Source organism: Lampetra planeri, chromosome 65, assembly GCF_965212315.1.
Source record: "Lampetra planeri chromosome 65, kcLamPlan1.2.h2, whole genome shotgun sequence".
In the NCBI taxonomy this organism is placed as follows: Eukaryota; Metazoa; Chordata; class Hyperoartia; order Petromyzontiformes; family Petromyzontidae; genus Lampetra; species Lampetra planeri.
Window position 1 is genome coordinate 480156 of NC_136171.1, and position 27904 is coordinate 508059.

The following is a 27904-nucleotide window of genomic DNA, read 5'->3' on the forward strand; positions in this document are numbered from 1 at the left end:
GTCCTGGATAGGACCCTGGCTCCCAGCCTTCCCGCCCTTGTGAGGGCGAAGGTCTCGAGCGACCAGAAGTCGTGGACCCGCCGGACCAGCGGCGGGTCAGTGTGCCTCCCCTAGGCCCCAGCCGGAGGATGCTAGGCTAGCGGGGGAGATAGCCAGCAAGTCCGGAGTCTGTAGCTCCTCAGGATAACGGGTAAGGGGACCGTATACCCCTTGTGTTAGGTGTAGTAAGTATTGGTGAATAAAAGCGTGTGGCCTCTAAGAAGTCTCCTTCAAGGACGTTACAGGTGTATAAACAGCAGCAACAATCGTTGGTCCCCTAAGGGAAGACTAATGTTCCGGGCCATTATTGCAAATGAGACTCATCCTGGCCTCTTGAATTCTCATGTTGTTCAACAAAAGGAACTAACAAAAAAATGTTAATGTCTTTTGTGTATGGTGAGTCCCTAACAGAAACACAACTTTACACAAAAGCTCCGGTCATATTAGATCATGTTTAGAACGGTTATCGTGATCCCGAGTTTAGTTTGTGTGTATAATCGTTTGTGTGTATAACCCTTGATGCAGCTAATCCGGCTGTGACGGTCCCACCTGATGACGGAGACTTGTGTTGCCTCCGAAACGTCGTGATTTTTGTTTCATTTTATTTTTTATTAATTTTGATGTTTTACCTACGTGACTTTACCGAAAAAACCTAAGAATATGAATCCTTGCAGTCACGAAAGCTTCAAATCTAGAATTATAATCGTATAGTTCACATACATAGAAGTGTGCAGGAGATGCGCCCTTACAATTACATTGAGAGATGCAAAGAGCAACACATAGATTACCAGCACAGTTTAACGACATTACATATCCTGCTAGGGGAGCGGGGCTTAGGCAGGAGACGTCATATATATGTAACTAGCGGAAGTACCCGGCTTTGCCCGGGTGAAAAATATATTTCTTTAAAACCTTACATATATATACACAGATACTAAGGTATTGTCAAAGCCCGGTGGGTTGTTTGTACATTTCTCCACCAACAAATATATAAGAGGTTATCACAAGTCCAAAAAGTTGTAGAAAGTGTGGGGTAAATAGTTGATGTCAAAATGTTTCTGAAAATTGTGGTCTCCCCCCCCCCCCCCTCAAAAAATATCTTTACCCCTCGTAGGTATATATACTAACAACACCTTACATACAACAGAGGAAGTGGTATCTATTGACTCTGTAGTAGTATCTACTGACTGTACCGTAGTATCTACTGAGCCAGTAGTAGCTACTGACTGTGTAGTAGTATTTAGTGACTAATAACTACTGACCATAGTAGTATTTACTGGGACTACAGTAGTATCTACCGACTATATACTCGTAACGACTAACTGTATAGTATCTGCTGACTCTATAGTTGTATCCACTGACTATAGTAGTAACTACAAAATCTATAGCAGTATCTACTCACTCTATAATAGTATCTACTGACTCTAGTAGCTACTCACCGTAGCAGTATGTACTGACTGTATAGTAGTATATACTGACTGTAGCAGTATTGACTGACTGTAGTGGTATATACTGACTGTTTTAGTATTTACTATAGCGGTATCTACCAACTCGATAGCAGTATCTACTATCACTACAGCAGTGTATACCGACTGAGGTCGTACCTGCTATCACTACAGCAGTGCATACTGCTGTGTTGGTACCTGCTATGATTACAGCAGTGCATACTGCTGTGTTGGTACCTGCTATGATTACAGCAGTGCATACTGCTGTGGTGGTATCTGCTATGATGAGAGGAGTACATATTGTGGAGGTGGTACCTGGTATGATAACAGCAGTGCATATTGACTGTACTCATCATTCACCCTCACCATTCACCACTCACAACTCACCCTTACCACTCATCCTCACCACTCACCACTCCCACTCACTATTCACCATTCACCCTCACAACTCACCACTCACCAACCTCCCTCACCAATCTCCCTCACCACTCACCCTCACCACTCACCCTCACCACTCACCCTCACCACTCACCACTCACCCTCACCACTCACTCTCACCACTAACCCTCACCACTAACCCTCACCACTAACCCTCACCACTCTCACTCACCACTCTCCCTCACCACTCACCACTCACTCTCACCATTCACCCTCACCATTCAGCTTCACCACTCACCCTCACCACTCGCCGTCACAACCACCACTCACCCTCACCACTCAACTTCACCCTCACTACTCACCATTCATCCTCACCAATCACCACTGACCAATCACCACTCACCACTCTCCACTAACCCTCACCACTCACCCTCAAAACTAACCACTCTCTCACCACTCACCCTCACCACTCAGCACTCACCCTCACCACTCACCCTCACAACTCACCCTCACCACTCATGCTCACCACTCACGCTCACCACTCACCCCTCACCGCTCACCACTCACCCATCACCACTCACAACCGCCACTCACCCTCACCACTCATCCTCACCACTCACCCTCACAACAACCACTCACCCTCACCGCTCACCACTAACCCTCACCACTCACCCTGACCACTCACCACTCATCCTCACCAATCACACCCTCACCAATCACCAATCACCACTCACCCGCACTGCTCACCCTCACCACTCACCACTCACGCTCACCCTCACCACTCACCCCTCACTAATCACCACTCATAACCGCCACTCACCCTCACCACTCACCCTCACCACTCACCGTCACCACTCACCCTCAAAACTCACCATCACTACTCGCCACTCATCCTCACCAATCACACCCTCAACAATCACCACTCACCCTCACCACTCACTAATTACCTCTCACAACCGTCACTCACCCTCACCACTCACTCTTACCACTCACGCTCATCCTCACCACTCACCCTCACAACAACCACTCACCCTCACTACTCATCCTCACCAATCGCACCCTCACCAATCACCACTCACCCTCACTGCTCACCCTCACCACTCACAACTGCCACTCACCCTCCCCACTCACCCTCACCACTCACCCTCACCAATCACCACTCACCCTCACCACTCACCCTCACCATTCACCCTCACCACTCACCCTCACCATTCACCCTCACCACTTTCCCTCACCACTCTCTCTCACCACTCACCCGCACCACTCACCAGTCACGCTCACCACTCACCCTCACTGCTCACCACTCACCCTCAACACTCACCCTCACCGCTCACCACTCACCCTCACCAATCACCACTCACCCTCACTGCTCACCCTCACTGCTCACCCTCACAACTCACCCTCACCACTCACGCTCACCCTCACCACTCACCCCTCACTAATCACCACTCACAACCGCCACTCACCCTCACCACTCACCCCTCACTAATCACCACTCACAACCGCCACTCACCCTCACCACTCACCCCTCACTAATCACCACTCACAACCGCCACTCACCCTCACCACTCACCCCTCACTAATCACCACTCACAACCGCCACTCACCCTCACCACTCACCACTCACCCTCACCACTCACCCTCACCACTCACTAATCACCTCTCACAACCGTCACTCACCCTCACCACTCACCCTCACAACAACTACTCACCCTCACCGCTCAACCTCACCACTCATCACTTATCCTCACCACTCATCACTCATCCTCACCACTCATCACTCATCCTCACCACTCATCACTCATCCTCACCACTCATCATTCATCCTCACCACTCATCACTCATCCTCACCACTCATCACTCATCCTCACCACTCATCACTCATCCTCACCACTCATCACTCATCCTCACCACTCATCACTCATCCTCACCACTCATCACTCATCCTCACCACTCATCACCCATCCTCACCACTCATCCTCACCACTCTCCCTCACCACTCTCCCTCACCACTCTCCCTCACCACTCTCCCTCACCACTCTCCCTCACTACTCTTTCTCACCACTCTCCCTCACCACTCTCCCTCACCACTCTCCCTCACCACTCTCCCTCACCACTCACCCTCACCACTTACCACTCACCCTCACCACTTACCACTCACCCTCACCACTTACCACTCACCCTCACCACTTACCACTCACCCTCACCACTTACCACTCACCCTCACCACTTACCACTCACCCTCACCACTCACCCTCACCACTCACCCTCACCACTCACCATTCTCCCTCACCACTCTCCCTCACCACTCTCCCTCACCACTCTCCCTCACCACTCTCCCTCACCACTCTCCCTCACCACTCTCCCTCACCACTCTCCCTCACTACTCTTTCTCACCACTCTCCCTCACCACTCTCCCTCACCACTCTCCCTCACCACTCTCCCTCACCACTCACCCTCACCACTTACCACTCACCCTCACCACTTACCACTCACCCTCACCACTTACCACTCACCCTCACCACTTACCACTCACCCTCACCACTTACCACTCACCCTCACCACTCACCACTCACCCTCACCACTCACCCTCACCACTCACCACTCTCCCTCACCACTCTCCCTCACCACTCTCCCTCACCACTCTCCCTCACCACTCTCCCTCACCACTCTCCCTCACCACTCACCCTCACCAGTCACGCTCACCACTCACCACTCACCCTCACCACTTACCCTCACCACTTACCACTCACCCTCAACACTCACCCTCACCACCACCACTCACCCTATTCCCGTTTTAAAAACTTACTTACGTGACGCCAAGTATGCTTGAGGGTGATTGGTGATTGGTGAGGGAGAGTGGTGAGGGTAAGTAGTGAGGAATAGTGGTGAGGGTGAGTTGTGAGGGTAAGTGGTGAGGGTGAGTGGTCAGTGATAGTGAGTGGTGAGTGATAGTGAGTGATAGTGAGTGGAGAGGGTGAGTGGTGATGATGAGTGAGGGAGAGTGGTGAGGGAGAGTGTTGAGGGTGTATACATTTTTTGCCTATGATGACAGCAGTACATGCTGACGTTTTGTATGTTAAATGTAAAAGCTAAATGTGTGAATTTGTGTGTCGGAAATGTTAATGGCGATCCTAAAGGAATCTACAACCTTCGATGATTCCTTTGCGCGATTCAAAGAATCGATTCCTGGCGCATAGGAGGTGTCCATTTTTTATTACAGAGTTTTATTTTCATTGGTATGTTATGTTTTAAAGTTTTCAGGAGTTTTTAATTATATTTTAGCCCCGGTCAACGCCGGATATTTCCCATTCGTAGCAGTTTATATCAACTCTATAACCAACTTATATTAAACGGAAATAAGGCCATTCTATATGAATCTACAACCTTCGATTCCTTTTCGCGATTCAGAGAATCGATTCTTGGCGCGGTCGGGTTTAGAATTATAATTACACAGTTGTATTTGCATTGGTATGTTATGTTTTAAAGTTTTCAGAAGATTTTAAATTTATTTTTCCCCCGGGCAACGCTGGGTATATCGAGTTTATACCACAAAGTCGTCGCCTCAGACGTGTGGGGTGTCGAGGCCTAGTACCGTGCAGAGCCTCCGGCCTCGCCTAGAATGCCCACCCAGCCGAGGCTGGGTGCTGTGGCCGTCACCCGCCCCCCCCCCCCCCCCGCGCTACAATAATACTGTCTAATTGCTATTATTTTATTATCTACCGACCCTATGATAGTAATTGCAGACATTGGGGTGGAGGGGGGGAGTGAAGAGGACGTGAAACTTTGATGAATTTACCTCAGCATCGCGTGTTAATGCGTGCGCATATTTTTAACGGGAATTAAAAATGGCGTCCACCCCGCAGCGAAGGCGTTGCTACCCATTGCCAGGGGCAACCGCCGTGGTCTTCGCCGGTCGGCAATATTAAATAAATAAAGGCTTATATAAATAAATAAAGAGAAATCGCACTAAATCGATAATCGGTCCGATTTAAAGTTTAGAGACGAAAAATCGGAAATGCCTAAGTTTACCGCGGGGCCGGGGGCGTGCCCACCTGCAAAATTTCATCTCGGCGAACCCCACGGTCTGAGAGCTACATCCCCCGCAAGGGAGCGTACGCAGACGGACGGACAGACAGACAGACAGACAGACAAAAAATGAATTATATAGCCTTCTTGGTTCTTTCGGTAAAGTCACGTAGAAGGGAAGTAATAAAATAATAAAAATAAAACATAATAAAACAATTCTCACGACGTTTCGGCCACAACGCAAGCAGCCGTCCTCAGGCGAAGAATGAGAACATTATCAAGCTAGGAGCTTATATAGGTGTAGCGAGGAGGAGCGCCTTAACAAAAGAATGTGCATATGAAGAGGAATTTAGCATACCAATGGGCAATGCATAGGAGGTGGGCGGAGGGGTTTCAAAGTCCCATTATGCCCATGCATTATGCAGGATCAACAGCACCACGGGGGGGCGCAAGGAACAGCGTTAATAAAGGAAAGGAATGTTAGTGATATGTAGCTGCATTTGTCAAACAAAATCGAAAAATGAATTATATAGGTTAGATAAATGACTCTTTCTCAGATGTCGATCTCCGTTGTCCTTTATTGGGTTCGTAGAATCTCGATACCACGGCGTCCTCGCTCAGGCCCGCGTCCCTCTCGACGACCTCTCCACAGCCCCTCGGCTGCTCCGATATGCAGTCTCCCTGCTGCTCTGTTAGGCAGTCTCCCTGCTGCTCCGCCTTGCAGCCACACCGCTGCTCCGCTCTCTAGCTTCACTGCTGCCCCATATACAGCTAGCCTCCCACAGCCGCTAGCTCTCTGCGTCTGACACCGATGGCTAACGATGTCGATGTCTCCCACCGCGTGGCGACCACGCCACTCTCTCCGTCCTGCCCAGCGTGGCCTCCTCCTGTTTCACTCCGTCTCAACTCCCCCTTCCCCTTCCGGTTCTCTCCCTAAATCCTCTCTCCCACGTGACCCTAACTCCACCCACTCCCCACGTGACCCAAACTCCACCCCCCCTCAATCCTTGCTCGCATTACATATAGAAGGGATTATGGACGATGGTCAATAATTATCACGGAGTCGTAGCCAAGGAATGGAACGCATCCAAAGTACATGTAGTGTGGAGATGGAGTGATGAAATCACGTGCTGGTATTACACGGATTGCTGCATCTGCGGATTATAATACATGGCGGGTGGCTTGGCGGATGCATTCATCCAGCAGTGGCTTGAGCATGGCTGCTTAGTAATGACGCCTCATAACACACAGCTGTGTATGTGGGTGTCGCAGGTGGTGCAGGGTTTCATTAACAGCACGTGGGAGTCGCGCTATGGGCACCCCGTGAGCAGTTCCGTGCTCACACTGATCTGGTCCATCATTGCGTCCGTGTTCGCCGTGGGGGGACTCGCGGGGGCCATTCTCGCGGGGCCCATGGCTCAGCGACTTGGCAGGTAAACGTACACGTACACACACATTCAGTGTGTGCACTCAATCACTCACCCACTCACCTAGCCACTCGTTCACACACACTCACCCATACTCGCGCGCATTTAAATGCTCACACATAATAACAAAGACAAAGATCTCCCGTATAGCCTTAACAGACTGTTGGGGCAAGTGTTGTTAGCGAACACCTATGAAAACCGGAACGCCCCACGAGGGGATGGGTGGCTTTATCTCCCCAGTGGCGACGATTACACACTTCACCAGGTAGTGCAGCATGCTTACCGCTACCCTACCACTGCCCACTAACCGCTACCCTACCGCTCCCAACACAAACACACGCACACATATATACATACACGCATACACCCATGCCCTCACTCACACACTCACTAGCTCATTGTTTCCCACCCATATACTTACCCATTCACCCATTTACCCACTCACTCTTCATTCACCCACTGTTTCATACTCTGACTCACACACCCACCGATGCACAATGAATCTGACGGCCTGAGTTTAAACCCTGGCCATGGCTAACCTCATTGACGAGTGATATCTGAACCGGTCCTTGGGCAGCGCTTCGGACGACTCAACCTTTAATGAGTAACTGGTGCATTGCATGTGAACATAAGCACTGGGGAGTTAAAGACAGCCGGGTGTGAGTCTGTGCCGGCCTTTATAGGTGTTTATCTTATTTTATATGTATAGAGCGCCTTAGCTCAAGGCGCTTTACATAGTTTAAAAGCGGTACAATATTAGAGTAATTTAGATGGCAAGGGCAGCGCAAGGGCCATGGAATGAGTGACCATAACAGAGAGCACTTTGGGTCACGAAAGGGCTACAGGGGAGGGATGTGATGGAGTAGAAGGGCTAGGGGAGGGAAGAAGAAGTGACTGGGCAAAGGAGAAGAGGTAAGGCTTTAAGAGAGGAACGGATAGAGGTTAAGGATTGGGACTGCTTATAAGGTACAGGGGAAGTTTATTCCAGCGGTAGGGTGTAAGGAGGGAGGAAGATTGAAAACGAGATTGGGCAGAGGGAGAAGGAGGGACAGAGAGAGAGACGGGGGAGAAAATTGTGAACGAAGCGCATGAGGGGGGACGTAAAAAGAGATGAGAGAGGCTCGCGAACAGCACTTGCCCCAACAGCTTTTGAGGGGTGACACGGGGTTATCCTTGTTTTTGTGTGATCAGGAAGTGCGGTCTCCTCGCTAACAATGCGTTCGCGATCCTCGCCTCTATCCTCATGGGGGTGAGCGACGTCTCCTCCTCATTCGAGCTTCTCATCATCGGCCGTTTCCTCATCGGGGTCAACTGTGGTGGGTGAGATCATCATCAACAGCATTAAGCAGATCCAGATATAAATATATACGTACATATACTGTATATATGCACACACGACAAAGACCCCCTAAAGCCTGATCAGACTTCTGGGGCAAGTGCTGTTAGCTGTTAGTGAGGAGCTGGATGGATAACACTTCGCCCGGTTGCGTTTGTTTCCCCAGTGATGTTTACACACCATGTCAGGTACTCATTTTTGGCTCAGTCCACCTAGAGAAGGCCCATGACCGGTTCAAATCCTCACCGCTATTATTATATATGGGCAGGAATGGAACTCCGGTTAGTACACTGCTGTAGTGGTTAGTACACTGCTAGCGCAGTGTACTAACCACTACACTAACCACTGCTATCAGTGCATACACCTATATGTAACGGGTTCCGGAGACACTTGTAGAGGTAAATTCTTTATTACAATCCAACACTCCAACTCTCCAACTCTCCAACACTCCTGATACTCTGTTACAGCCTAGGTACACAGCCTAGATACTCTACTCTGGCTACGCTCTGGAACTCGCCCTCACAAGGTCGTAGAGTCGGGAGTTCCAGAGCCCCACCACTCGCTCTCACAACATCCCAGGGTCTTCAGATGGCTGGTCGTGGGTCTTGGGTCTTGAGCTACAACTGGCCCTGATCGTCCAGGAAGCTCACCTTTTATGCCTAGTCCCCAACGAGGGATGGGGCCGTGTGCGCCCCCAGATATCCCACAGAGCACACACAGCCCCCCCCTTTGGCGGCGCCAAGGGGCTTAAGCGCCTGGGAACCCAACGCCTGGCGCCAAGAGGCTTAAGCGCCTGGGAACCCAACGCCTGTCGCCAAGAGGCTTAAGTGCCTGGCCCGCCCAGGGTCCCAGAGCCCCCAGCAGCCCCTCCCTTCTTATGTCACTACATATACACGTATAGACGACAATTACTCCCAATGATAGCCACTTTGTTCAGCTATCATTTGTGATAGTCAGGTTACTTCTAAAAAATAAGTTAATACCTCAGTGGGATTTTCCTGGTAAGATGCGGATAGTGTAGTTGTATTTTGACGTGTTTGGGTGATTTGTTAACCTTTCTTGTACTTTGCACTACGACCATCTTTTGTATTGTTTGCTTTAACGCACTTACCTGCCCCTACTGGACATCTGTGAAAAACGCTTTTATCTCATTGGATTTCTCTAGGATAAATAAATATTCTGATATTGATTTTGTACCACTTTGTGGGGAAGGTCAAGAATGGTTTTCATATGAAAAGACCCACCTCTATCTGGATGTGGAATTTACAACCCCTGGTTAGGCAAGGCTGTCAGCAGATGAGCAGCAATGTCTCAATGCTCATTTCAGCAGAAAATCACTTTGAGTTTTAACCATGTTTGACATTTATACGATGATACTGCTTTTGTTACCAGTACTATGGCTAAAACTGCTATTACAGGCGTGTCTCGCTTAATGAACGAGATACTTTCTTTGAAAATAGCTCGGCAAGCGAAAACTTGTGAAGCGATCATCGTTTTCTCTTAGACTCCCATGTTAAAACCAGAGCTACGTTTCAGCCCCAAATGTTTCCACTCTTGAACAACTTTCTTAACGTGAGAAATAAAAATTAAAATTTTAAATTAAAGTAATAAAACATCAAATGTAACACTTACCACGCATGGAGAACCACAGTGCTTGCAGGTACCTGGTATTTATGTTGTGTGAAGGGTAGTAGATGTTAGTGGGTGGAGGGAGCAGCAGGGGCCATGCAGAACCTCCGGTTCAAATATCACTCGCCACTCATGTTAGACATGGCTCGGAATCAAACCCTGGTAGCTGGGTTCATAGCCACAATGCGGAGATGAAAAATGGAACTCAACTTCATGTCCATATCGTCTGCAATTAATTAGCGCCGCCATCCCACCCTCCCTCCACCCAATAGGTGGTGGCGGGTGTCATTAAACCCGCCACCACCTGACAAAGGCAATTAGTAAAGTTTGTCACGCAAACAAAACATGTCAATTAGTTACTAGTTCAGAACACCGGTGTGTTGGAGAGTAAACCCACAACATTTACAATTCGAGTATGACATTTCACCGGTAATTACAATCAGCCTCATCAAGTGATAGCTAGAATTGTGTCGAATTCCTCCTGTTTCGATTTTAAATAGAGGGGGTAAATGTGATGTCGTCAATGTGAGCCAATCAGGATCTACGAGTATGCAGAGGATATGAGGTACCTGTTATTGTACCGAGTATGCAGAGGATATGAGGTACCGAGTATGCAGAGGATATGAGGTACCTGTTATTGTACCTTTGAATCTATCTTTTGAGGAGCGCTAGCGAAGACGTGTAACCCAAAAAAACCTCTTATGAACAGTGACAAATTGTATTCATGCTTTGACAAAGGCTTGCAACAGCCGTCAGAGGAAGGACATCTTGCTCCACTGCCTCTCCACATCACTCATGGTTCTGACTTATATAAGAATTCTAACTCAACATATAATATCGCCAAGACACTCATTATGACATTCAATTCAATTAGTCAGCATGTGGCCGCATTTGCCACGTAAATATATGCTGCCTGTAGAATGTATTTGATAATATTCATCTTCTTGGTTTTTTCGGTAAAGTCACGTAGAAGGGAAGTAATAAAATAATAAAAATAAAACATAATAAAATAATTCTCACGACGTTTCGGCTACAACGCAAGCAACCGTCTTCAGGTGAAGAATGAGACACTGCCAAGCTAGGAGCTTATATATAAGCTGGGTTGGAGGTGGAAGAAGAGCGCCTTAACAAAAGAATGTGCATATCAAAAGGAATTTAGCATATTCATGGGAAATGCGTAGGAGGTGGGCGGGGGGGTTTCAAAGTCATATTATGCCCATGCATTATGCAGGATCAGCAGCACCAAAGGGAGGGGGCAGGGGGTAGCATTAACAAAGGGAGGGAATGTTAATAGTATGTAGAAGCAATGAAACATGTGCATGGGAGAGCGGTGGCAGGAGACCCGCAGCGGAGCAAATAATGCATTCCCTGTGGAGAACACAAGATACACTTTAACACGTAGGCTTTCGCGACCAATATTATTCATAATCAACGTTTTTGGGTTTAGATCGCGTTATTTATAAATGTGTCGTAACCCTCCACCACCCGACACGGCCAATCAGTTAAAAAGTGTCACGTTGACAAAAGACAATTAGTTCACTGCTTTAGCCCACCGGTGTGTTGAAGCGTGAAACCACAACAATTTACAATTTGAGAGGCCTTAACTTTGCCGTTACCCCACGCACAATTCCAGTGGATGAGATAATTGCTGAGGTAGAATCGGCAGTAAGACTCCTTCCACATAATGAGGCAGAGATGACTAGACACGAGGTTGCCAAAATAATTGAGAATAGTAAAGTACCAAAAGTAAATATTAGCTCGAACGAGGCAAAAGCCTTAAGAGAGCTTCGTCTAAATAAAGATATTCCAATCCTAGCAGCTGATAAGGGCCGCACTACTGTAGTGATGTCACGAGCCGATTATGATAATAAAATTAAAGATTTATTAGAGGACAGTACCTACATTAAAATTAAACGAGATCCAACTAATACTTTGGAACGTAAGACTACTGCAATCATTGCAAATTCATTAATCCCAAAAAATGAGCAATTCCTAATTAAGCCAAGGACTTCAAAACCACCTAGACTGTATGGGCTACCAAAGATCCATAAAATCGGCATCCCTTTACGACCCATAGTCAGTACAATTGGCTCTGCCACATATAAATTAGCAAAATATGTAACTAAACAAATACAGCCCTACATCGGTAGGACATCATCATTCATAAGAAATTCAGAACATCTTGTGAATATGATCAAAGATATTAAACTTAACCCTAATGATATTTTGGTGAGTTTTGATGTGATTTCGCTATTCACTAAGGTTCCAGTGAGCGAGTCGCTTAAATTACTTAATACACTGGTAAAGAATACAGGTTTACCAAAAGATATTCCGAAACTCGCTGACCATTGATAATTGGTTCTTTACCCTTCTATCTGGCAACAAAACTGACACCTTTTTACAAGGAGTCATGTTTGCATAGACCGCAATACCTGCAGTCATAATACAAACAAAAGAACATAACAAAAGTGCGCCTTTTGGCGTCATCTGGTCCAACCCATATGAGACTAGGCTCTAAGGAAAGCTGTCTCGGGTGTGGATCAATCAACTTTAAGGACAGTGCACATTATCAGAGTTATGTTCTTTTGTTTGTATTATGACTGCAGGTATTGCGGTCTATGCAAACATGACTCCTTGTAAAAAGGTGTCAGTTTTGTTGCCAGATAGAAGGGTAAAGAACCAATTATCATATTTTTACTGGCAAATGAGGTTCCCATAGTGTAGTCGCTGACCATTGTTTAAATAACACTTACTTTTTATGGAGAGGCGAATTCTTTAAACAAAGGGAGGGAGCAGCAATTGGCTCTCCTTTATCTCCTGCTATAGCAAATTTGTACATGGAAAACTTTGAAACTAGAGCACTTGCCTCGAGCACATTAAAACCATCCTTTTGGTTTAGATATGTGGATGACACTTTGGTTGTCTGGCCACATGGGAAAGATACACTGAACGATTTTCTAAACCATCTCAATGCACAAAACCCGGCCATTCAGTTCACCATGGAAATGGAGATGAATAACACACTCCCGTTCCTGGATATTTTACTTGGGCATGGCCTAAATGGTAAAATAACACACAGCGTTTACAGAAAGCAAACGCACACTGATGCCTATCTGAATGCCGATTCGCATCATCACCCAGCTCAGAAATCCTCTCTTATCAAGACGCTCATACATCGGGCTAAAACAGTGTCAGATGGTGAAAGTCTAGTGAGAAAGATTAAACATGTTAAAGAAGCACTAAGACAGAATGGCTACAATAATGCTCAAATTAACAGAGCACTAAATGCCAAATCACGATCGCAAAGCAACACTGCTGAAATCGATCAGATTATTAAAACAATAAAAATACCATTTATCTCAGGAGTAACTGACAAACTAGCCCGTGTTTTGCAAAAGCAAAACATTACAGTAAGATTTGGTACAGTACACAAAATTCAACAACTAGTAACGTGCACTAAAGACGAATTACCTAAATTATCAACAGAAGGTGTATATCGGATTAATTGTGTATGTGGCAGATGCTATATTGGACAGACAGGGCGTAACGTTAGTGTAAGACTTAAAGAACACCAGAGAAATATTAAACTATCGCAAACACAACTGTCGGCAGTGGCAGAACATGCATGCCAACAGGGACACTCAATTGATTTTGACAACGTTGAAGTGTTGTGTAAAACTAGTTACTACTGGCAAAGACTAATTAGAGAATCCATTGAAATTGAGAGAAACAGAAATAACTTTAATCGCTCAGACAGCTACAGGCTTAGTGCGGCCTGGAAGCGTATTATTAAATAAGATATATTACAATTCCTTATAAGGGAAACAAACACTAACTGATTACTAATGTTGCATAATCACAATAAAACACATTCCAAATGATTACTAATCTACAACTCGCATCGTAACAATAGCCTGATTACTAACCTAGTATATAATTACAATAACCCCCCCCCCCCCCTCAAATCTTTGCACCTGATGAGTTAATTAGTTAATGATGACGTCACCCTGCTGCTGCTCTATATAAGAACGGGAGACACAGCAGAGCCTCACCATTCTGGCGAATTGCCCGATGATGCTGGATGCAATTACCAGCGAAACGTCGTACTCAAATTGTAAATTGTTGTGGTTTCACGCTTCAACACACCGGTGGGCTAAAGCAGTGAACTAATTGTCTTTTGTCAACGTGACACTTTTTTACTGATTGGCCGTGTCGGGTGGTGGAGGGTTACGACACATTTATAAATAACGCGATCTAAACCGAAAAACGTTGATTATGAACAAGATACACTGTTAATGCCAGTGAGTGGACTGCGGTCTGAAAGTCACCGTAAACGTGAACCACAATCAGTTAAGATCCGAAATGGTTTATTATGTCCTTCCAATGATTGCTGAGCCAGAATCCATCTTCTCGGTTGAAATTGTCTCTGTGTTTGGATATGTGGATTGCTTCATGAACGAATCTCTCATGGTAGCCAGATGGTTTGCAGAGAACCTTTGTCTTGGAGAAGTCAATGTCATGTGAGCCCACTGAATTGTAACAGTGATCTGCCACGGCTGAGGTGTTTATCCTACCGTGTTTCAGGTCTGCTTTATGTTCACAGATGCGGTCCGAGACATGTCGTTTGGTTTCTCCAATGTAACTGCTACCACAGAGGCAACTTAGTTTGTAGACGCCAGGGTATTGTATGTCTGGAACCACGTCTTTTACAGACGGAACCAGATCACGGATTTTATGTACTGTGTTGAATCGGACCTGAATCTTGTGTTTAATCAGGATTTTGGAGATCTTTTTTGTGACCCCAGCAATGTAGGGTAAGGTGATGGTTTTGAAAGGCTCCTCAACAGGATCCTTCTTGATGGTTGGAGTGATGGCTCTACGGATTGTGTAGTCGGAGTAACCAATTAGCCTTAAGAGCTTGGCGTACGTGTTTGAGTTCACTGGCAATGTGTTCCTGGTCGGAGATGCATTGGGCTCTATGGTATAGAGTCTTGATGAGGGAGTTCTTCTGGGATGGATGGTGGTGGGAATCCGGTTTTAGGTAGGCATCCGTATGGGTGGCTTTCCTGTAGACAGAATGGATCATTGAACCATCAGGTCTCCTTTTAATTAGGACATCCAAAAAGGGTAGCTTGCCATCTTTTTCGACTTCCATGGTGAATCTGAGGGCTGGGTGTATGGAATTGATGTGGTCGAGAAATTGGTCTAGAGCAGGCCGGCCATGTGGCCAGATGACAAAAGTGTCATCTACGTACCTCTTCCATAAGGTCGGGTATAGAGTGGCAGTCTGGATGGTGTCAGTCTCAAATTTCTCCATGAAAATGTTGGCTACAACCGGAGATAGGGGGGAGCCCATTGGGGTGCCCTCAGTTTGCTTGTAGAAAGTTCCATTCCAGGTGAAGCATGTATTTGTTATGCAGTGTCTCACCAGGGGGGGTACCCCAGTATTCAGTCCTTGATGAACCAATAATTCAATGATTGCGATGGTGTCAGGCACAGGAACCTCGGTGAACAAGGAAACCACATCAAAACTGACAAGCAGGTCGTTTGGGGACAGGGAAATCCCCTTGATTGTCGATACCAGGTCATTAGAGTTTAGTACCGCAGAGGTGGTTTTTCCAGAGAAAGGCCGTAGGATTTCAGACAAAAAACGAGCCAGTTTGAAGGTGGGGGAGTTGATAGTAGAGACAATGGGACCAAGAGGTGTATCTTCTTTATGTATCTTTGGCAAGCCGTACAATCTTGGTGGCCTGGCTGCAGAAGGTTTTATTCGAGAACTGTTTGGTCTGATCAATTAATGCGGTTGAAGCAGAAATAATTTTGTTGGTTTTGGAGACGAGGCTGTTGGTGGGGTCTCTTTTTATTTTTGTGTAGCTGCCATCGTTGAGTAGTTCCTGAATCTTGTTGTATTCTATTTTGTCCATGATGACAGTGGCATTGCCTTTGTCGGCTGAGAGGATGACAATGTCATCCCTCTTTTTTAATTGAGCTAATTCAAAACGCTCATCTTTGCTGATGTTGCTAGCAGGCATCTTAGCGTTTTTGAGGGTTGCAGAGATTTCAGATCTTGCTACGTCTGCAGCGATGTGACTCAGGCCCTTGAGAGCTACATCTACTCGGGCAATTATATAATTAACTGGTATGTGTCTAGGTGTGACTGCAAAGTTTAGTCCTTTAGCTAGAACGGATTTCAGACCTTCAGAAATAGAACTGTTACTGCGATTAATTACGACTTTGTTAGCGTCTAGCTTTTCTATGTGTGGGTCCGGTCTCTTGTTTGAGAGGCGGTTGAATTTGGAAATCAAGTTGTCCTTACATTTGGTCGACATAGCGGCAGCTGAAGAGGTAGTCATTTTGTCTACATGTTCCCAATCCGATGTGGACATTGTTGCACTCAAAGATAAGTGTGATTTGTAGAGTGTTTTGTCTAACTGATCAAGATCGGTGCGTGTAAGTCTGATTTTCTCTGAGATAAGAGCTAAGCTAGTTCTAGACAGAATTCGTTTAGCATTAGAAGAAGTTACAGCAGCAGATGTTAATGTAAATGCGTTTGGTATTACCTTAGAGTCGCGGCATCTCTTCAGAAAGGTGAGAGACTCGATTAGCTGAGCCTTCTTATCACGGAGCTTGTTGAAGGATCTCAAAGTTATGTGGAATCCCTCCCCGTAGAGGCGGTTAAATTTATATTTAAAGCTTTCGTGACTGCAGGGATTCATCTTCTTGTTTTTTTCGGTAAAGTCACGTAGAAGGGAAGTAATAAAATAATTAAAATAAAACATAATAAAATAATTCTCACGACGTTTCGGCTACAACGCAAGCAGCCATCTTCAGGTGAAGAATGAGACACTGCCAAGCAAGGAGCTTATATATAAGCTGGGTTGGAGGTGAAAGAAGAGCGCCTTAACAAAATAATGTGCATATCAAGAGGAATTTTGCATATTCATGGGAAATGCGTAGGAGGTGGACGGGGGGTTTCAAAGTCATATTATGCCCATGCATTATGCAGGATCAGCAGCACCAAAGGGAGGGGGCAGGGGGTAGCATTAACAAAGGGAGGGAATGTTAATAGTATGTAGAAGCAATGAAACATGTGAATGGGAGAGCGGTGGCAGGAGACCCGCAGCAGAGCAAATAATGCATTCCCTGTGGAGAACACAAGATACACAGTTAATGCCAGTGAGTGGACTGCGGTCTGAAAGTCACCGTAAATGTGAACAACAATCAGTTAAGATCTGAAATGGTTTATTACGTCCTTCCAATGATTGCTGAGCCAGAATCCATCTTCTCGGTTGATATTGTCTCTGTGTTTGGATATGTGGATCGCCTCATGAACGAATCTCTCATGGTAGCCAGATGGCTTGCAGAGAACCTCTGTCTTGGAGAAGTCAATGTCATGTGAGCCCACTGAATTGTAACAGTGATCTGCCACGGCTGAGGTGTTTGACCTACCGTGTTTCAGGTCTGCTTTATGTTCACGGATGCGGTCCGAGACATGTCCACAGAGGCAACTTAGTTTGTAGACGCCAGGGTACTGTATGTCTGGAACCACGTCTTTTACAGACGGGACCAGATCACGGATTTTATGTACTGTGTTGAATCGGACCTGAATCTTGTGTTTAATCAGGATTTTGGAGATCTTTTTTGTGACCCCAGCAATGTAGGGCAAGGTGATGGTTTTGAAAGGCTCCTCAACAGGATCCTTCTTGATGGTTGGAGTGATGGCTTTACGGATTGTGTAGTTGGAGTAACCATTAGCCTTAAGAGCTTGGCGTACGTGTTTGAGTTCACTGGCAATGTGTTCCTGGTCGGAGATGCATTGGGCTCTATGGTATAGAGTCTTGATGAGGGAGTTCTTCTGGGATGGATGGTGGTGGGAATCCGTTTTTAGGAAGGCATCCGTATGGGTGGCTTTCCTGTAGACAGAATGGATCATTGAACCATCAGGTCTCCTTTTAATTAGGACATCCAAAAAGGGTAGCTTGCCATCTTTTTCGACTTCCATGGTGAATCTGATGGCTGGGTGTTTGGAATTGATGTGGTCGAAAAATTGGTCTAGAGCAGGCCGGCCATGTGGCCAGATGACAAAAGTGTCATCTACGTACCTCTTCTATAAGGTCGGGTGTAGAGTGGCAGTCTGGATGGCGTCAGTCTCAAATTTCTCCATGAAAATGTTGGCTACAACCGGAGATAGGGGGGAGTCCATTGGGGTGCCCTCAGTTTGCTTGTAGAAAGTTCTATTCCAGGTGAAGTATGTATTGGTTAAGCAGTGTCTCACCAGGGGGGGTACCCCAGTATTCAGTCCTTGATGAACCAAGTCTTCAATGATTGCGATGGTGTCAGGCACAGGAACCTTGGCGAACAAGGAAACCACATCAAACCTGACAAGCAGGTCGTCTGGGGACAGGGAAATCCCCTTGATTGTCGATACCAGGTCAGTAGAGTTTAGTACCGCAGAGGTGGTTTTTCCAGTGAAAGGCCGTAGGATTTCAGACAAAAAACGAGCCAGTTTGTAGGTGGGGGAGTTGATAGTAGAGACAATGGGACGAAGAGGTGTATCTTCTTTATATATCTTTGGCAAGCCGTACAATCTTGGTGGCCTGATTGCAGAAGGTTTCAACGAGAACTGTTTGGTCTGATCAATTAATGCGGTTGAAGCAGAAATGATTTTGTTGGTTTTGGAGACGAGGCTGTTGATGGGGTCTCTTTTTATTTTTGTATAGCTGCCATCGTTGAGTAGTTCCTGAATCTTGTTGTTGTATTCTATGTTGTCCATGATGACAGTGGCATTGCCTTTGTCAACGCTTCCGTCTTCAGGTGGAACCGTCACTGCCACGACAGCTGTATCATTTACTTGATACAGCTGTCGTGGCTGTGACGGTTCTACCTGAAGACGGAAGCTTGTGATGCCTCCGAAACGTCGTGATTTTTATTTATTTTTATTTTATTAATTTTAATGTTTTACCTACGTGACTTTACCGAAAAAACCTAAGAATATGAATCCTTGCAGTCACGAAAGCTTCAAATCTAGAATTCATGTAGATAGGTTCAAAGAAAAATAGCAAAAACTATGACGTTTCGGTCGCAACACAAGCGGTCATCATCAGGAAAAGGAGCTTCTAAAGCAAACTGTTTATAAAGGTTTAAAATGGGCGTAGCCCAAATGTCAGCAGCGTGGGAACTTGGAAATTTGATTATCTTTGCATTTAGCTGAGATTGAGGCAGCTGAAGAGGCTGTCATGTTATCTACTTGTTCCCAATCAGATGTAGAGATGTCAATGTAATGGCGATCGGTATTACCTTAGTGTTGCGGCATCTCTTTAGAAATGTGAGTGCCTCGATCAGATGAGCCTTAAAAAATTGAATAGTTGTGTAGAAACCCACCCCGTAGAGGCGGTTAAATCTTGACTTAAAGCTTTCGTGACTGCAGGAATTAATATTCTTTGGGTCTGTGTTGTAGGCGCATGACAAGTCCACAAAGTCTGTGCCGGTCTTGAATTTTTTATGGAATCCAGCTTCGATGTGTGTCCGAAGGCCCAAAACTTTTGTCACAGCAGCTGCATCCAGGCCAGAATCCCTTGTTCTTCAGGGATCACTGACTCGATAAGGCTGATTCTCTGGAGGATGATGCATTTCAGGAGTTTATAGGTCTTGCCCAGGAGTGATATCAGCCTATAGCTTCCCAGGTCGTCGGTTGGCTATTGCCGGCAACCTCTTTGTATACCAATTTAGCTATCGTTAGGGTTAGTTTTAGCCTTTCGCGGGTATAGTGTAACCAGAAGTACTGTTTCATTGGCTGATACCATGGTGCAGGGCAGGCCCGGCGATGGACGCGAGGCAGTGGCACCTCAACCTTTGCCGTGCAAGCATCTTGCAGATAAAGACCCCCAAATATAGCCTATTAACAGACTTCTTGGTTTTTTCGGTAAAGTCACGTAGAAGGGAAATAATAAAAATAAAAAATAAAATTATCACGACGTTTTGATTGCAACACAAGAAATCATCATCAGGTGTGAAAACCACAATAATAATTTTTTTGAAAAAAGTGTTGTTTATTTTAACGTTAGCACCACGGGCAGCGACTAGCGGTTGTTCAGACGGACGCTTGTGTTGCAATCGAAACGTCTTGAGAATTGTATTTTTATTATTTTATTATTTACCTTCTATGTGACTTTACCAAAAAAAACAATAATATGAATCCCTGCAGTCACATAAGCTTTAAAGCGAAATATATTAACAGACTTTTGGGACCATTGCTGTTATCGAGCACCTATGAAGGCCACTACAGCACACCAGGTCCTCATTTGAGGCTGCGTCGACCTATGGGAGGCCCAAAACCGATTCAGACAATCATCACTGGGGTTTGGCGTGAGCGGGAATCAAACTCGGGTTTCGGGATTCGTAGCACAGTGCGCTAACCGTAGCACTACCGGTCCCCACTCGCATACATAAAAACACAAAGATCCCCCATATAGCCTTAACAGACTTGGGGTAAGTGCTGTTAGCGAGCACCTATAAAGGCTGGCATAGCACACGAGCGGGTGGGTGGCCAACACCATGCCCGGCCACCTTTGTCTCCCTAGTGGCGATGTTTACACATTGCACCAGGTACTCATTTGAGGTTGAGTCGACCTAGGGGAGGCCCAGGACGGGGTCAAATAATCGTCACTGGTGTTAACCGTGAGCGAAAATCGAGCCCAGGTCATCATGCTCATAACGCAGCGCACTAACCGCTACACTACCGCTCCTCACAACTCGCATTATTATATAATGAGCGACTTCCGAGACACGTATTCTCACACTGGGCACAACACAGGCCGATACATATATATATACGTCTCCTCTCACTGGGCACAACACTGGGTAATATAAAATACGTCTCTACTTTAGCTACGCACAGCCGACCTCTCTACATAGTCCCATCGCCTACATCCAACCATACAGCTGACTGACTAGCGTGCCGATGACGGCGATGGGAGCAGCGATGCAGCCAGGACCTGGTACCCTGCAACAACCCTGAACCTTCGGTTCCATCCCCCTTATATACCTCTCGGCATGGTTCGGCCCCTCCTATGGCCACGCCCCCTTCCAATACCTTCGAGCAGGTTCCCGGAGCTTCACGACTAACCTCACCTTTTACCTTTAACCCAGATACGACCCCTTCTGATTAAATCTTGGCTTAAAGCTTTCGTGACTGCAGGAATTCATATTATTTGGGTTTTTCGGTAAAGTCACGGAGATAGGTTCAAAGAAAATAACGAAATATTATGACGTTTTGATCGCAACACAAGCGTTCGTCATCAGAAAGAAAAAAGAGGGGGAAAACTGCTGAGGCAGACTTTTTTAAATATTTTATATGGGTGTAGCCCAAGGGTCATCAACGAAGTGAGCAGGACTAGTGTTAATGTGAGAAATTAGCTTATTAATGTAATATCGGAGGGCGACGTTCATGACCAGGGCGCTGAGGTGGCTATGTTAATGTGAGAGATTAGCATGTTAATGGGAAGATCGCAGAGCAGCAACGTCGAGCTCGGCAAGCAAGGTGGCTGTGTTAATGTGGGAAATTGTACCTGTTAATGTAAAATCAGAGAGCCGAAAATATCAACTAACATCGGAAGGTGGTAGGATGGGAACATCACAGCCAGTTATGACAAACTGGTTGATAGCGTTATTCCAATGATTACTCAGTTTATGCCCATCTTCTCAAATGAAGGTGTCTGTGTTTGTATATGTGGATGGCTTCATGAACAAATCTTTGTTGATAGCCAGTGGGTTTGCAAAGTACCTTCGTCATAGAGAAATCAATTCCGTGTGAGCCCACCGCATTAAAACAATGATCAGCCATGGCCGAGGTAATGGTCCTACAGTGTTTCAAATCTGCCTTATGTTCACAAACACGGTTCGAGACATATCGCTTAGTTTCCCCAATGTAACTTCTGCAGCAGACACAGCTTAGTTTGTATACGACAGGGTATTGCATGTCAGGGATCACATCCTTCACAGATGGGATCAGATCACGAATTGTATGTACTGTGTTAAATCGAACCTGGATCGTATGTTTGCTCATGATTTTGGATATCTTTTTGGTGACCCCTGCTATGTATGGCAAGGGTGATGGTGTGGATTTGGTCCTCAGATGGCTCTTTCCCAACTGTTGGGGTGATAGCTTTACAAATTGTGCAGTCTGATATGAGAGGCTATAGCACGTGGAGGTATCTTCAATCAGCACGGCGGGCCCATCATTATTTAACCAAGTCTCTGTAAAAAATATGCTATCTAGCTTACGTTCCGTAATGAGGTCATTATGACGAGTGATTTATTGCTGAGTGAACAGACATTGAATAGTGCCAATTCATTTTTATAGGGCTACTCAGGCTCTGCGAGGGAGCGACATTTAGTAGAACATACATTCGATTACTTACATTAACACCACCACCACAAGATAGTTCATACTGTCCGTGTCTTCTATTGCTGGCTATGTGTGTTACCGGACGGATTTGTATAGGAGTAGCATTGGCATAATGTAGAGGGGAAAGGTAACGTATAGACTTCTGATCAATGCCTCTCCAGCGAAGTATGACGTGTTGAACGGCGTATATTAGACCAGAAGGATTTGATCCAGTTTCCAGTATTTTCAGACCGGGAGTAATTTCCACCAAAACCCCTATGAATGTACTTATGGCGCCACAGTAAATCACAATTATGCAATATGTCCAAGTCCAATACTTTTTTGCAAATGTTATGTTTAAGTGAAAACATACCGGAGTGAGTGTACCTCAGCATTTTAGTCCATTGGGGCCAATAGAGTGGATGTCGACCAGATGTCCAACAAAGCTGACAACAAAGAGCAGGCCTGGCTAATTTAGTGTATGTAGGTGTTAGTGCGCTGTCCAAGTGGACAGTCAAATTAGCGGCCACAACAGCTCGCAGCAGCAATCACCAGAGACTGGAGGTTGCAGGAGCCCACAAACTAGGAGCAGGTCAATTTGAGATGGCAGCAGGCCACAGACTAGGATCAGGCAGCTTAGGTGTGCTGAACAGCTGGCCCTTGTGCCAGCCGCTTTCACGGCACTTTCCAAGAACGTAAACCGCCTGATGTTCAAGGGTCTCCTGCACTGTAGGGACAGCTCTGACTCCACTATTCACTTGGCCGTCCAGTGTTTTCTGAGCTGCATTGGCTTCCGGTTACTGAACGACTACATTATAAGGTCGCATTACACAAAGTGCTTGCCACAAATGAACCATAATACCTTGTTGATATTGTCAAGGAACATAAACCATCACGCGAATTCCGGTCATCCTCACAGCGGCTTTTGGCAAGCCATCGAACAAAGATGGTCACTGCATCGCGCCCTTTTGTGGCTGTCTGAAATGGTCTTCCTTCCCATATTAGAAAGCTAGTGGAGCTATGTACTTTTAAAACTAGATTGAAAACTAATTTCTGTAAAACAACTTTTTGTGTTTAGTTTGTTGTCCTTCCCCGCACCTCCGATTAACACTGTTGGCTACGTACAGTGCCAACCAATATAAGCTCATGCCCCCACCCCCCAATTCTATAACCTTCTCTACTTACACGTGTAGATTCGAACCTCTCAGCCAATCCCGTAGTACTGTGAGGAGCCAATGGGAGGTTTCTTATACAATTCTAACGGCTGGATGTACTTGAGCCAAGTTTACTGTTTTGATTGTGAGGATTTTCTTCGACATCCTCTAAAGCGTATGCTATTATGCATGCCAATTGCTGCTTTTACTGATGCTATTACTGCGACAAATAACTTTTTCTGTTACTAATGCTATTGCTGCTATTCATGATGTTGTTGCTGCTGATGTGGGTTATCCAGGAGTGGGCCTGAGCCTGCAGCCCATGTACCTGAGCGAGTGCGCCCCACAGCACCAGAGAGGAGCCCTCGCTATGAGCACATCCATCTTCCTCACCCTGGGCATCTTCTGCGGGCAGATAGTCGGGCTACGGTGAGGACCGAGTGCCTGTTTCTATACAGTGTGGAAAGCGGTAGTATAGTGGTTAACGCTTTTATCTATAAACCCAGCACCCTGATTTTCCTTTCCCGCACGGGGGTTGCAAGCCGACTCATTGATGCGCAAAGCGTAGAATGATCTGGGAGACTCATTGAGTGTAGAGTACGTGTGTAATGGTTCGATAGAGGCGCACACACTCTCGTAGGGAGGCAACACTATTTATTAACACACCTGTAATTACACTACACATAGGGTGGTGACCACCGACTTAACCTCGCTAACACTCGACACTCGGGTAACAACTGGCGTGGCCAAGCCAGGAGGGCTACTGCTTGGCCACGCTGACTTGAGGCGTCTCTTCACTCTTCATGAGGCATCTTCATCCTGGACCCGAGCAGCCCCGCACCAAGTGCGGAGGCCGCTTATATGCGCCTCGGCGTGGCCAGGTCACACCCAGGCCACGCCCCCCTTCTCGAACCCTCGAGAAAGCTCTGCTTCTGGCCACACGACCCCCAAGGTCCCCCTGGGGCCCCCACCTTGATTCGGTCACGTGTCCGGCTGGGTTCACACAGAGTGCCACGGCCTGACACAACCCCGTGGCACTGATCGACAGCCTCCACACTCCCCGACCTGGCCGTGACGTCATTCCTATTTCCCCAAAGTAGTGACGTCATGTGTGTGTACAGACTCAACACGGTAGTGACGTAATAAGTCACTACACGTGTATGTGGCATGTGTGAGTATATGCTATGTGTTTGTGTACACTGTAAGTGTGTCGTAAGTGCCTTGTGTCCACATTTCTGAGGTGGATGGTCATTCAACGAGATTGTACTTCACAGCAGACACGTAGTAGTGATAGCTGGAATCCAGTATGCAGGACTAAATTAATTTCCCAAACATATTTAGAGTACAACTATACGCAATAAAATAAAGACTAACAACATAATAAACTAAAAGTGTAAAGGAGGACTCCACTGTGGCAATGCACACTCGAGGCTTTAGACACACGAGAGCTCACCCACCTCTGTTTCCTCCCTCTCGATGCCTTATATACCCATCCCAAGCTTTGATCGAACCTTCTCAACCGATTTTTAGCTATTAAACAATCAAACTCTCAATCTTCCAACCATCTCTAACTGAGCCTCCGTGTGTGCTTAGATTTTCAAGGCTTTGAACCCTTAAAACCATTCCATTAATCAATGTATCCCACTCACGGCCCACCCGTCTGGTATGCGTTTGCAGCTGGCCAATAATGCGAGTTGAAGCTTGCATTTGGACGTGGCAGCAATTACAGCTTGATGACAGTTGACCAATAGTATACAAATGCATGCCAATTAGAACGGTGCAGCTGTCGGTTTATGCTATATGTGACAGTGGTTATAGTTAATTATTAAGATGCGTGCACAGCGACCCTTAAGTACAAAGTTAACGTGTGTGTGCTTCTTTGTCGTAACTTAGGTCGGCATGACCCTATCTTGCTGTGCTTCTGTTTTTAATATAACTCAATTGTTATGTCTTTGTGCCCACTTTTCATAAAATGTTCCATTCCACTCACTCAACTCTGGTAAGTGCCAATGCAGATCACAACCTGCACACTAAAGCTATAGCTAACGCTATCGGTCTTTTTCAGTCCCGCTGCCTGCGACTGCCAGCATCTTGGTCAGCACAGCTCTCAGTCTCTCGTCCAACACCCCCATAAGCTCTACATTTCCCTATGTTCCTTTCTCACACTTATTGATTTCCCCCAGCTAATTTGAGTCATATCGGTCAGCAACCTACTTCCCTGGGTTTTTGCCACTTAAAATACCCTCCTTATATATCCCCAGAAGCCCCAACAATGTACATTTGTATCCGAGGCATTTCTTACAACTGTTTGACTCAGTCGCTCTATGCCTTCTGCCACTCTCTGCCTGTGACGTTTCTCTATTATTAGCTGCAGTTTCTCCCTAACCCGGTGCCTGAGTAACACCACAGTCTGACACTCGAACATTATCATCCACATACTCTTTGGTTCTGTCGGTTAAGTCACGTAAGTAGAAAAATAATAGATCACGACGTTTCGATCACAACACAAGCAATCGTCATCAGGTGGGACAACCACATCAAGAAAAAACTGCTGAAGTAGGCGAGAGATCTGCCTTGGCACGAGGTTATATAGACCACTGCAGTAGGGGGGGAGAGAGAAGGGGCGGGGGAGGAGGCGGGGCAGAAAGTGGACCCCGCAGCAGCACCCGGGTCACTGGAGTAGAGATTGGAAAGAAATGCACAGAGAGATAGAAAGACACACAGAGATTCGTAAATAACAGCTGACATGGGCAGGTAGGATGGAAGCACAGTCAGTTAAGCCTTTACCTGGTTAATAACATCCTTCCAATGATTGCTCAGTTTGTATCTATTTTCTCGGTTGAAGTTGTGTCTGTTTATATATCTGGATGGCTTCATGAACACATCTCTGATAATAGCCGGTGGGTTTGCAGAATACCTTCGTCTTGGAAAAGTCAATTTCGTGTGAACCCACTGCGTTAAAACAATGATCAGCAACGGCAGAGATATTGGTCCTCCCGTGTTTCAGATCTGCCTTGTGTTCGGGAATGCGGTCCGAGACATGTCGTTTCGTTTCCCCAATGTAACTGCTGCCACAGCCACAACTCAGTTTGTAGACACCCGGGTATTGCATATCAGGAATCACATCCTTTACAGATGGGATCAAATCACGGATTTTGTGTACTGTGTTGAAACGAACCTGGATCTTGTGTTTGTTTAAGATTTTGGAAATAGTTTTGGTAACCCCTGCTATGTATGGCAAAGTGATGGTTTTGGTTGGATCCTCAGATGGTTGTCTCCCCATGTCTGGGGAGACAGCTTTGTGGATTGTATGGTCCGAGTATCCGTTCATCCTGAGAGCTTGGTGTACGTGCTCCTACTCTCTGGCTAGGTGATGCTGGTCGGAGATGCAATGGGCCCTATGGTGTAGTGTTTTGATGAGGGAATTCTTCTGGGCTGGATGGTGGTGGGAGTCAGGCTTTATATAGGCATCCGTGTGGGTGGCTTTCCTGTCGATAGAGTGTCCCCAACGAGCCATCAGGTCTCTTCTCGATCAAACATCCAGTAATAGTAGCTTGCCATCCTTTTCCACTTCCATGGTGAATTTGATAGATGGGTGTATGGAATTGATGTGGTTGAGAAATTGGTTCAGTGCTGGCAGGCCATGTGGCCAGATGACGAACGTGTCATCTACGTATCTCTTCCACAAGGAAGGACATAGGGTGAATGTCTGGATGGCATCTGTCTCAAATTTCTCCATGAAAACATTCGCTACCACTGGCGATAAGGGAGAACCCATTGGGGTACCCTCATTTTGTTTGTAGAATATACCATTCCAGGTGCTGTGGTTGTTCCACCTGATGACGATTGCTTGTGTTGCGATCAAAACGTCGTGATCTATAATTTTTCTACCTACGTGACTTTACCGAAAGAACCAAATAGTATTAATTTCTCCTTTACGTTCAGTCGGACACAGAAAGCAAACCACATTTTTCCTATATAAACATAATCCTACCTATATTTGTGAATTCTACTTTCGCGCATGTTTTCAAGAACCTAACCCTCCCGAATGTCGAGACCTTACTGTACGAGTTTTGTTTTGT

The 27904-nt window shown here is 46.1% G+C and overlaps 1 protein-coding gene across 5 annotated transcripts in view; it reads left to right on the forward strand.

Moving 5' to 3' along the window:
* LOC144737206 (solute carrier family 2, facilitated glucose transporter member 5-like) overlaps positions 1-27904 on the forward strand; it is a 65173-nt gene that overhangs the window by 9200 nt on the left and 28069 nt on the right. For 3 of the 5 annotated variants that reach the window (XM_078619929.1, XM_078619926.1, XM_078619927.1), the window contains exons 4-6: positions 7164-7324; positions 8510-8638; positions 24122-24251. In XM_078619929.1, coding sequence (XP_078476055.1) covers positions 7164-7324; positions 8510-8638; positions 24122-24251 — 420 coding nt within the window. The remainder of the gene's footprint in view (positions 1-7163; positions 7325-8509; positions 8639-24121; positions 24252-27904) is intronic. The other 2 variants (XM_078619928.1, XM_078619930.1) reach the window with 2 other exon arrangements.